The following is a 12151-nucleotide window of genomic DNA, read 5'->3' as shown; positions in this document are numbered from 1 at the left end:
GGACATGTTAACATGTCAGGCACTTTAAGGTATACATTTTTGACACTTGGGGGCCATTTGGATACGCAGATTTTAGAATCCGGGATTTCTTCAAAATTGTAGCTAAGAGACGAGAAGAAGCAGACCAGCTGTCGTTTTTGACTCGTTTTTGACTTCTTGCCCTTCTTTCCGACAGCAAGAGAGTTGGCGATCGTCCCATGTTTCCAGGTTTTAGAAATCGCAGGATGCGGGAGAGATTTCTAATACCTGGTTTTCTCACTTAAAATCCAAGAAACGCTGCCAGGACAGCATACCAGCAGCTTGATCATGACCCTCTTTTACACTGTTTTCAAACTAAAAAACTGGATTCTAAAATCCGTGTATCCAAACGGCCCCTTGGTGTCTATGTACAGCACCAGTGCTACATATGACAATATTTCTGGTGACATATGTTCTGGATCTGGATTGAAAATATTTCTTGGCAGTAGTATTGGTGAGAGTAGTAAAATTTTAGTCCAGTTGGCTTCTGTAAGAATTTTCCATACGACTTTGGAGAGCTGGATCTCAACTCAACTCAACAAAGCCTTTGTCCCAAACTAGTTGGGGTCGGCTTTGGAGAACTGGATAATGTCCATAATTTTAAGAGATGTTAGGCCTTTTATACTCATATTTCTTATATCTTTAGAAAAAAGAAAGTTGGCACTGTGACTTATTCACGCTCAATACCAATGCAGACTTTTGATTTTGAATGCTTGCTGTGTGGAGGACATCGACTGGGACTGTCTTCTTGACGACAGGTAAGTAACTACCTACGATATTGAATGATATCGGTGCATGTGGTCTTAACTGTTTCACAGAGATAATGATAGAGCATGGGGGCAAGGTTCACATTTTCTGTAGACCCTTAATTTTTAAGCAGACTTATGGAAAACCTAGCCGCCTGTGTCCCCATGTTTTTTTTCTTGGTGGGTTATTTATCCCAAATTTGCCCATGATTGTGCTCAATGACGTCAGAATTGATCCAAGTTGTTCATTAGCAATCCCACATTTGCTGTTATTCATCTGTGTATTTATCATTTGTGAGGTTTTAGTTTCTTCTAACCTATCCTTAATCCTGGAATCTGTTATCATCACCCATTCACAGCATTAGCTCTCTCCCGTGTTCCTCACAACTTCTGATTCTCCAATCATTTTGCTCAATGGATTGGCCAAACAGTATAAAATCCAATGGCTTGGAGAATCAAAAGTTGTGAGGAACATTGGATTTTATACTGTTTGGAACTTTGGCCAACCCGTTGGATTTTGTAGTGTTTGCCAATCCATTTTAAGGGTTTGCTTGCCATTGCTCCATTGCAGATCAGAAATGTCTTCTCTACTTTGCCATTCACCGAAAAAAAAAAAAAAACTGTCTTCTTGACTTTTTGACTTTTGATCAAGCTGTGCAGCCTTCTTGATGCTGGTGATTTAATTTTTTTCTCTTTCAGGCCTGGCGAAGTCTGTCTGAAACGTTGGAAGCAAATGACCAAACACATCGGCGGCTATAAGGACAAGCCATTTGTGGAACAAGTAGAATTGCTTGCAAAACGGTATTGCCCGAATATACTTGAACAGGAAAGCTGATAGCTTTTGGATTCAGTTTTTTCTCTCCCTGAGGACTAAAGGCAAGAAAAGAGAAAGTGAAGGAAATTCAAGTTGTGAATCTCGTGAGTGTATTAAGGGGATCATTATGTGAAACCTTGTCCTGGATGATCAGTCAGTGTGCTTTGTAGACCAACCACCTACCAAAAATCAAAGCTTGTTTTGAGAAGATTTTAAAAAATGAATATATTTTTTGTTATTTCAGGTGATAACTGTAGCAAGATTCTCTCTCTCAGTGAAATTATATGGTGTTTGCCCTTGAACAAAATCTCTGAAAACATTCAAAGCAAGGAACCTTATGGACATCCAAATTGGGAAGGGAATGACTACTCATCCGCCAACGTCGTGATTGGGCTAACTTGAAGAATCAAAAGGGAGTACTTATCACATAAAAATTCTTTTAAAAAGGGAGTACTTGAAAAGGGAAGACCTAGAGCAAATGCAAGTTTCCAACCAAAGTAAGCCTGCCATCTTATTAGCAAGATCCCCAATAGGAAACTTGAGTCATCAAGGCCATGTTGGGCGGTCATGAAAAAATATTCCGTGGAATATTGGTGGGGCCAGTTGTGAGAGATGGGCTGAGAGGGAGAGAGTTGAGAGGGTGGGAGTGATGGGTGCATGAAAACCCCCGAAAAAACAGGGAAAGAGAAAACCCATTTTTAAGAGGGTAGATTTTTCACCATTTTTAGGGATTTTTATGCTTTCTCCATTTGTGTCCCCTCAAGTCTCTCCTCTGGTTTCCTCTAAGTATCTCCATCTCTCTTCTTCCCAACTCTTTCACAATTGGGTACACTAATATTCCCGGGAATAATTTTTCATGGTTGCCAAACATGCCCTAAATCATTGGTGCAACAAAATGTTAGCTGATGTAAGACACAGAAATCGTTATAGGATAAACTCAGTTCAAAAGAAAAAGAAAAGAAAATAGATATCATGAAAGCTCGAAACCTCTCTAATAGACTTGCTTGCCACCAAAATCATAAAATCAAAATAAAAGGAGACGTTTTCCATTTCCTAGCATTATTTGGCTTCCATTTACTAGTCATGCACAGTTCTTGTACTAAGCTGTAAATTTTCCAAATGCTGTAAATTTTCCAAATGCAAGTTGTTTTTGTACTGTTTGACATTCCTCTCAATGTAAGAGAAAAAATAAAATAAAGAAATGGGAATATATTTTCCTTTCCTTTCCTTGTACTTCAATTTTACAAGCATAAAAAAACAGACAATTTAGATAAGATGCATTGCATAGGAAATATTGTTAGATTTTGATTTTCAAAATCTGATTTTTTGGTCAGAAGAAAGTGTTTGGAAAATGTTTTCTAAGTGTATTTTGGAAAAGAAAAAACTTTTCTTTGGAAAGATTTACTTTTTGCAAGAGAAAGAGAGAAATGCAAAAGTAGTGTGAAAAAGATAGTCCCGTACCGACTCATAAGAAAAGAAAAATTGGGCTTATAAAGCTTTACCCTTTTCTCTTCTTTATTATGGTGCACAATGGTCTTAGCCTTCGGTTGAACTGCGGGACGGTGCAATGCACCGTTCGCACACGCGCGTGCGCGGCGTGGGCAATGGGCTATAGGGCACATAGTGGCGCTTTATTGGCACTTTTTTAGGCGCACTTTGTACTTCAAACGCCGTCAAGTGGGTAGACCGAATGGTTCGGTCGGGTTGGGCCTGAGTTGGGCCCAACGGTTGTCCCAGCAGGCTTAAGGGCTCCAATGGATAGTGCGTGAGCGGGTGCGATCCGAACCGTCGGATCGTGGTGTAATAGCAAGTGGATGATGACCATTGGATTGTGTCTCTTCTACACAACGGTCAAGTTCCAAAAGGGTGCAATCTGCACCGTGGATGGGAGATCTAGCGGTTACGGAGTTGGAAGGGTTTTTACATAAGCCAACGGTCACTTAAGGATTGATCTGATCTATAGAGTCGCGATTAGATGCGATCTAACGGTTAGAATTCAAACCCGCAGAAAGGGTGTTTTCCAACGGGAAAAGCCACCACAAGCTCCATAAAAACAGTAGAAAATCTCATTCTAAAAAAAAATCGGATTTCTACTTTGGCATACCCAGAAATACTATTTCCAGCACAATTCTCTCTCTCTAAACCCCTACAAAGTTACTGTTTTACTGTTTTTATAAATCCTTTCAAATATTCTGTTTTCTGTAGAAACAGAACTCTTGTGTCTAAAATACTTGCAAAATTCAAAGGTGATTCAGGCTTGATTCCGTTCAGTGCAGAACGTCGTCAAGCAATCGGTTTGGAACCGAGCTTCATTGTATCTTGGAGGCGAGTTCGTGGTCCCCTTTGCACACTACCGGTGGGGGCGAATATCGTCTTAAGGAGAGCGTGTACGTGCCTTGAAGCATCTTCTCATTTCATTCTCAACCACTACATAGATTTTCTCCAACAATCTTAAGACGATATTCATCTGTTGGAGATCTTCATGGCGCAGTCAATGAAGCAAATGATGCAAGATTTTGTCAAGTTAGAATGATTTAACAAGGGGAACTTCAAAAGATGGCAGAAGAAAGTACATTTCATTCTCACCACTCTCAAAGTGGTATATGTACTGACTTCACCCAAACCGGCAGAAGTTGAAAACGAGACACTTGCGCAAGCCCGTAGAAGGAGGAAGTGGGAACAAGACGATTATCTGTGCAAAGGACACATCCTCAATGCTATGACAGATGATCTGTTTGACATCTACCATAGCATGGGTTCGGTGGGACAACTTTGGACGGCTTTGGAGACGAAGTACCTATCAAAAAATGGCGGCGCCAAAAAGTTTGTTGTAAGTCACTTTTTAAATTTCAAGATGACTGATGATAAGTTGGTAGTGGATCAAGTTCAAGAGATCCAACATATCATTGGTCAAGTTCACCAACAAGGGGTGAACCTTGATGACACAGTCATTATACCCTCTATCATTGACAAATTACCACCATCTTGGAAAGACTTTAGAAAAAGTCTTAAACATAAAAAAGAGGAAATGACACTCGAATATTTGATTCAAACCCTCCAAGTTGAGGAAGAATCAAGGCTTCGAGATAATAAAGATGATATAGCAAATCAGTCCTCTAAAGTCCATGTGGTGGAAGTTGCCAATGTAACAGATTCAAACCCCCTACTAAACCTTGGAAAGGTAATCGGAAGAGGAAGCATCAAAATGGCAACGGTTCTGATAAGAACAAGAAGCGCAAAGGCGCTTGTTTCCAGTGTGGCAAAATGGGCCACTACAAAAAGGACTGTTGATCTAAAAAGTCGAACGGTCAAGGAAACAAAGATGAAAACAAGGAAAAGTTTGTTGCCATGATATCCGAGGTTAATTTCCTCGAAGGAGAAGATGCTTGGTGGATCAATTCGGGCGCTACCAAACATGTTTGCAAAGACAGAAGCGCTTTCTTGACATATGCTCCAGTCGAAGACGGAAATGTTCTCTACATGGGAAATTCCTCAACTGTAGAAGTTAAGGGAAAAGGCAAAGTGGAACTCGAATTCACTTCTGGAAAGATCCTAACTCTTACTGATGTATACCATGTCCCAGATGTTAGGAAGAATCTAGTTTCTGGTAGCATTCTTAATAAGAATGGCTTTAAACTTGTATTCGAATCTAACAAGTTTGTACTATCCAAGGGTTGGACATTTGTAGGGAAGGGTTATGTGTATGAGGGCATGTTCAAGATGAATATTAATAAAGTTAATGTTTCTGTTTACATGCTTGACTCTATTTCTTTATGGCATAATAGATTAGGACATGTAAATCTTAGGAAAATGCATGATATGGTAAAATTAGAACTAATTCCTAAATATGATGAAAATCTGGTAGATAAATGTAAGATATGCATGCAAACTAAGATAACTTCAAAACCATTTCCTAGTGTAGAAAGATCTACTACTTTATTACAGTTGATACATAGCGATGTATATGATTTACATGGTACTCCAACGAGAGGAGGCAAAAAATATTTTGTAACATTCATTGATGATTTTTCAAAATATTGCTATGTATATCTGTTAGGACAAAAAGATGAAGTGTTAGATAAATTTAAGACTTATAAGACAGAAGTAGAAAACCAATGTGAAATTAAGATCAAGTATATTAGATCAGATAGAGGAGGAAAATACCAATTTTCTGAATTTTGTGAAAATGAGGGAATAATACATGAGTTTTCCGCCCCTTATACACCACAACAGAATGGTGTTGCGGAAAGAAAGAATATGACTATTATGGAAATGGTAAATTCCATGCTAGTCAATTCTGGTTTAAATAAGGGTTTTTGGGTAAAGCCTTATTAATTGCTTGTCACATCCTAAATAGAATTCATAATAAGAAAACCCATGTAACCCCCTATGAACTTTGGAAAAAGAGAAAACGCAACCTAAGCTACCTTAAAGTTTGGGGTTGTAGAGCTATTGTTCAAGTACCCAAACCTAAGAAAAGAAAGTTAGGTGAAAGAGGCATAGAATGCATATTCCTTGGATATGCAAATCATAGTAAAGCCTATAGGTTCTTAGTTATAGAACCTAATGACTTTTTAGAAATGAATACCATTATTGAGTCTAGGGATGCCACTTTCTGTGAAAACAGGTTCTCATCCATTCCTAGATTAATGGATTCAAACCCTCCTATAGAGTCTTCATTAGAGCCTCAAGAGGAAACAAATGTGGTACCTAATGGAATTAGGAGAAGTAAAAGAGATAGAAAAGAAAAAACCTATGGTCCTGATTTTGTAGTCTTTCTTGTAGAAGGATCAAGAGATAAGGTCTCTACTTCTACTATGATAAATATAAAAGTAGAACTTGATCCAAAGACCCATGAAGAAGCCATTAAAATCTCAAGATGCTGCCTTTCGGAAAGAGGCCATCAATGATGAAATGGATTCAATAATGGGTAATAAAACCTGGAAATTAGTTGACTTACCACCTGGGTCTAAACCCATAGGTTGTAAGTGGATCTTCAAGAAGAAGATGAAAGTAGATGGAACCATAGAAATGTTTAAGGCAAGATTGGTTGCCAAAGGCTTTACACAAAAAGCCGGAATAGATTACTTATGCCCCTGTTGCTAGGATCTCAACCATTAGAGTCTTAATTGCTCTTGCATCCATATATAAGCTTCACATTCACCAAATGGATGTTAAAACAACATTCTTGAATGGTGAACTTGATGAAGAAGTATATATGGATCAACCTGAAGGTTTTGTTATACCTGGTCAAGAGCGTAAAGTATGTAAGTTAGTTAAGTCTTTATATGAGCTTAAACAAGCCCCTAAACAGTGGCATGAGAGATTTGACAAGGTTTTAGTGTCAAATGGTTTTAAGATACATGAATCTGACAAATGTGTATATAGTAAGTATAAAGGTGGAAAATGTGTCATCATATGTTTATATGTAGATGACATGTTAATCTTTGGTAGTGATATGGATAGTATCACAAGGACCAAAGAGTTTCTGTCATTGAATTTTGATCTTAAAGACATGGGTGTTGCAGATGTGATTCTAGGTATTAGGATAATAAGAAAAGATAGTAACCTTATTCTTACCCAATCACATTATATTGAAAAAGTACTTAGGAAATTTGATCACTTTGATTGCACACCAGTTTCTACACCTTTTGATTCAAGTTTAAGATTATATCCTAATACTGGTAGGTCTATATCTCAATTAAAGTATGCTAGTGTCATAGGTAATTTAATGTATGCTATGACATGTACTAGACCTGACATAGCATTCACAGTTGGAAAACTAAGTAGATTTACTAGCAATCCTAGTAATGTTCATTGGAATGCTATAAATAGGATATTAAAGTATCTGAAAGGCACTATAGACTATGGATTGTCATATAGTGGGTATCCTGTAGTGTTAGAAGGATTTACAGATGCCAGTTGGTTAAATGAGCATGTTGATCATTCATCAATGAGTGGGTGGATATTCACTCTTGGTGGGGGAGCTACCTCATGGGCTTCGAAGAAGCAGACATGCATAACTACTCCCACCATGGAAGCTGAGTTTATTGCATTGGCCTCATGTTGTAAAGAGGCGGAGTGGCTGAGGAATTTGCTAATAGAAATTTCTATTTGGCCTAAACCTATGCCATCGTTATATGTGCATTGTGATAGTCAGGCCACACTATCAAGAGCATATAACCATGTGTACAATGGTAAGTCCAGGCATATTGGACTTAGGCGTAGTGTTATTAGGCAGTTACTTACTGATGGAGTAATAACTATAGATTATGTGAGATCAAGCCAGAACTTGGCTGATCCATTAACAAAAGGTCTTGCAAGAGATATGGTGTTAAAGACATCAATGGGGATGGGTCTAAAGCCAATAACCAATGATCACCAATGATGAAAACTCAACTCAACGCTTGAAGAGACATTAAGTCTTGAGTTCAATGAGCCCAAGTACATCATATGGAGTGATTGCAAGCACTGTACATTATATAAATGCCATCCCAAGGGAAAGTGCTTGGTAACTGTAATGTGACAGAGGAGGTTGAGCATTTGGGCCCTTAATAGGCTTATAACCAGGTTGTTAGGGTGCTATAGTTACAGGGGCACTCGTAAGCCTACCTATGTGAGTGTGGAAGTGGTGCCGCTTCCTATGAGACTTGTCTAGTCTCTAGAGCACTCATGACACCGAGATACAGACACATGGCCAATACACGTGTCGGCTTATAAGAATCACCTGAGGAGAAGAATTTCTTATGTGTGAAACGTATCCGGTTGGCCGTATAGAATAGCTAGTTCAAAGACACGTCTACTATGCAATTCGGGTCAACTTTGATGTGTTCTCACCAAGTGAAGGTTCAAATCGTAAGATACCTTCTTTTATGCGTAAGAGTTCCAAGTATGATGAGACATTTTTTTATTTTGAAAATGGTGGGGGATTGTTAGATTTTGCTTTTCAAAATCTGATTTTTTACTCAAAAGAAAGTGTTTGGAAAATGTTTTCTAAGTGTGTTTTGAAAAAGGAAAAACTTTTCTTTGGAAAGATTTGCTTTTTGCAAGAGAAAGAGAGAAATGCAAAAGTAGTGTGAAAAAGATAGTCCCGTACCGACTCATAAGAAAAGAAAAATTGGGCTTATAAAGCTTTACCTTTTTCTCTTCTTTATTATGGTGCACAATGGTCTTAGCCTTGGGTTGAACCGCGGGACGGTGTAACGCACCGTTCGCACACGCGCACGCACGCGCGCGGCGTGGGCAATGGGCTATAGGGCTGTAGACACCCCATTTTGACCGGACCCTAATAGAGTCGTTAGGATAGAAACCCTATCAAACTAGTGTTTTAATGTCCAAAATTTGTTTTTAGAATAGGTTAGGGTCTCATTTAGGTCCTCGTAAAATTTCGTCCGAATCTATCGTGATTTGCCTAGTAAACGGACGAGGTTTGTATTGTAGTGTAGGAATAAGGGTGGCGATTTAGCCAGAAAAGGGGGTGCGCTGGAACCTGAAAAGCCAGTTCAAATTCGCTGTGGTGGGCTGTCCAGGGAGATATAGGGGTATGCGGATTAGTGTGTAACTTAATTAGGGGGTGTATTATCCTGAACCAGGGCAATTTCATAAATAGTGAAGATGCCTTGCTTCCCCTCCAAGTCACCATTAGGCCCTAAGCTAGGTTAGTGAAAGGGTTAAAGCTAGGTTAGTCAAGAAAGAATCTTAGGAGGCTTCCTTGAAGCTTCCTAGGTGGTTAAAATTTCTTTGATCTTAACCCTTGACACATAAAGGCAATTTGAAGAGTTGCGATCAAAAGGGTGAGAAGATATTTTGCAAAGATTTTTTTTCTCCCCGTTTTCTACTTGGGCCACCCCTGCAGGTTAAAGGTTGTCAAGGATTACACTAATGTTGGTTGTCCAAGGAAGGAGGGAGGAGTGCAAATATATAAATTTCATTGCCACAGGTTTTTACCCAGGCCCCCCCCGCCCATAGAATTAAATGGTAGTCAAATGCATTACATAGGGCTGTCTAGGTAGGGAGGAGGGGGTGTGAATACACCATTTTCCTCTTTATATAAAAAAAACAAAACCTATTCTCGTAAAAGAGGGGAGAAGAGAAAAAAATCCAGCAAAGAGAGAGAGAGAGAGAGAGAGAGAGAGAGAGAGAGAGAGAGAGAGGAAGAAGAAGAAGAAGAAGGAGGAATCCAGCCACCCTTGCCGGAATCCGACCACCCTACCACTATAATCATCATCTTCTCCCCCTTTCACCTCTATCCCACCACCTCAACCACCTCCATACCCATTTTCCCTTATACCTCTAACCCTATCCTATATTCTCCATCCACCACCACCATACTCCGGCCAACTCCATTGAACCCGCCCCCATCCACAACCTCTGATCGAGCTTTCACCCAAACCCACCACCATCAGCCACCTCCCATCATCCATACCCCTAAACCCATTTTCATTGATTCCGACCGACCAAAACCCATCTCATCTCCATCTTCTTCTCCTCACCTATTTCAGATCCTGCCCTTCAAAACCCACATAGAAACCCACTTCTAAACCCATCTTCTGTCAATTTCATCCCCAAACCCTATAATTTCATATGAGATCCATCGAATCCGGCAAATCTAAGTCATCACCGGCCATCTTCTTCCACCTCAGAGTTCTGCCATTTTCAGATTTGAGTGCCACCTTAACTCTACCATTATCTAAGCCTTAAAGAAATCAGAGAAGAAGAGAATTGCAGGTTTCAAAGCTTAGAGAGGTTTCTCTTTATTCAAAGAGAAAAGAAGGGGATCTGAGGCTCATGCATTGCAGAGAAAGATCTAGAGAAGGGTAGAGAGAGAGAGAGATTTTCTAATTTTTAGGGTTGTATAAACCTTAATTCAGAGAGGAGGAATAGAATCAGGTCAAGAAAAGTTGGGCAGAAAGAGAAGAGAATGCTCGGCCATTGATTCCGGCCATTCTCTGTAGCTATCATCGGTTGGGGATCTCAACTTCTATCTCCAATTTGTCACGTCCGATCAGAGTTCTACTGTCAATTTCTTTTCTGTCATTCCCGGTGCTAATTCTGAAGCTCCAGCGAGCATTGGATAATTGCAATCTCACACTATACAGGTAATATTCAAATCTTCTTTGAAGGTTCTTTTCCTCATGATCTTTTGGATAAAGTGTTTATAGCATAATTAGACTGCGGATGTTTAAATTGTTGCTAAAAGATTTTCGGTATGAGCTTAGGGTATAATGAAATTGATTTTAATCTTTGCCTCCCTGTTACTAAGGTTACCCTCTGAACTGTGTGGGTATGATTTCATAAGGTTTGAGCTCATAATTTTCTTAAATTTTGTTCATTTTTATACATTTAACATGTAGTTGTTGATTAAGATACTAGAAGATGTGTGAGTAAGTATGTGCATACATGTGTGGACTGTTCGCGGCAGATTTATAGGGAGGTCACATTATTTGGACGTCATTTCTTCCCCTACTGGTTTAACCCTTGTGGCAACCCCTGTTTGCCTTAGCCTTTGTGTCAACCCTTCGCTTCGCACAATACAAGTCCAATAAATCAGCCCCCTGTTTTGCGCAGGTTACACCCACATTTCAGCCCCAGTTTTTTAAGCCCAATGCAGCCCATATTTGGTCCCATTTTTAAGCAATTCAGCCCTGTTTTTGCACAGATTAAGCCCATAAATCTGTCTCATTTTTGCTATTAAAATCTGCCCACCAATCTGTCCAATTCACACTAAAATCTGTCCCAGTTTTGGCACAATTCTGTCCATATATTTGGCCTTGCTTAGCACAATGCAATTCATGTTTATGCTCTTTGTTTGGGTACAATATAGTCTATGTCTTACCACCAATCTGATTCTAGTTTTTCTTACATTATGTGTGGGATGACATTGGATTAGCCATGTCTTGATAGTTGTATGCTTTACTTGTTTTTGTTCTCGTCAATTGGTTTGTGAACATGTTACTGCCCATGCTATTTCTGAATTCAGCTTGTAAGGATTCTTCTTAGGAAATGACAATGAGTACTGCCATTCCTCTAAATTACCAATGAGGAGTTAAAATTCACATTGCCATGCTCTAAATGACAGTATAATTGTATTGTTTGTCTTTTCATTGATTTATCTTTTAATCGTAAGTTCCTGCTCAACATCAGTTTATATTGGAATAATGCCCAGTTCTCATCATGATATACTTTAGGTTCCTGGTTTATAGTTGATTATAATTTAGGCAAGTTTTTTTTTAGGTTAATTAAATGTAGTTTGTTTGCAAGAATTCCAAAGATTGAATTTCTTACGCTGTGGATGTGGGACATAGTTATATGCTACTTTGATTACACAACTGATTATTCTAAAATCATAGTCATTATATGCTTAAATTATTTTCTATCTACTCCCTTGGTTATTCGAGACTAGTTAGGTGTCATTGATGTTATTCTTCCCGTCATTGTAAGGGTGATGAAGTCGTTAGCCCAAGCCCATCCTTAGGGGACTTGCTCAGTCCTAGTTGAGTCTCCCCTCTTTACTTAGTGGACTTTCCAAGTCTTTTAGACACCTTTAGATAGATTTTTTTTCTCATTTAGGAAA

General features: G+C 39.0%; 1 protein-coding gene across 3 annotated transcripts in view; it reads left to right on the top strand.

Annotated features, from left to right (window-relative positions):
* Positions 1-1829, top strand: part of LOC143889942 (myb family transcription factor) — a 60253-nt gene extending 58424 nt beyond the window's left edge. For all 3 annotated transcript variants that reach the window (XM_077394356.1, XM_077394354.1, XM_077394355.1), the window contains 2 exons: positions 714-776; positions 1464-1829. In XM_077394356.1, the coding sequence (XP_077250471.1) occupies positions 714-776; positions 1464-1599 (199 nt within the window). In that variant the 3' untranslated portion in view covers positions 1600-1829. The remainder of the gene's footprint in view (positions 1-713; positions 777-1463) is intronic.
* Positions 1830-12151: the final 10322 nt, after the last annotated feature.

This window comes from Tasmannia lanceolata, unplaced genomic scaffold, assembly GCF_043159265.1.
Source record: "Tasmannia lanceolata isolate RefF3 unplaced genomic scaffold, GAP_Taslan_0.1 ptg000013l, whole genome shotgun sequence".
NCBI lineage: Eukaryota > Viridiplantae > Streptophyta > Magnoliopsida > Canellales > Winteraceae > Tasmannia > Tasmannia lanceolata.
This window is presented reverse-complemented; position numbering and strand designations above follow the sequence as displayed.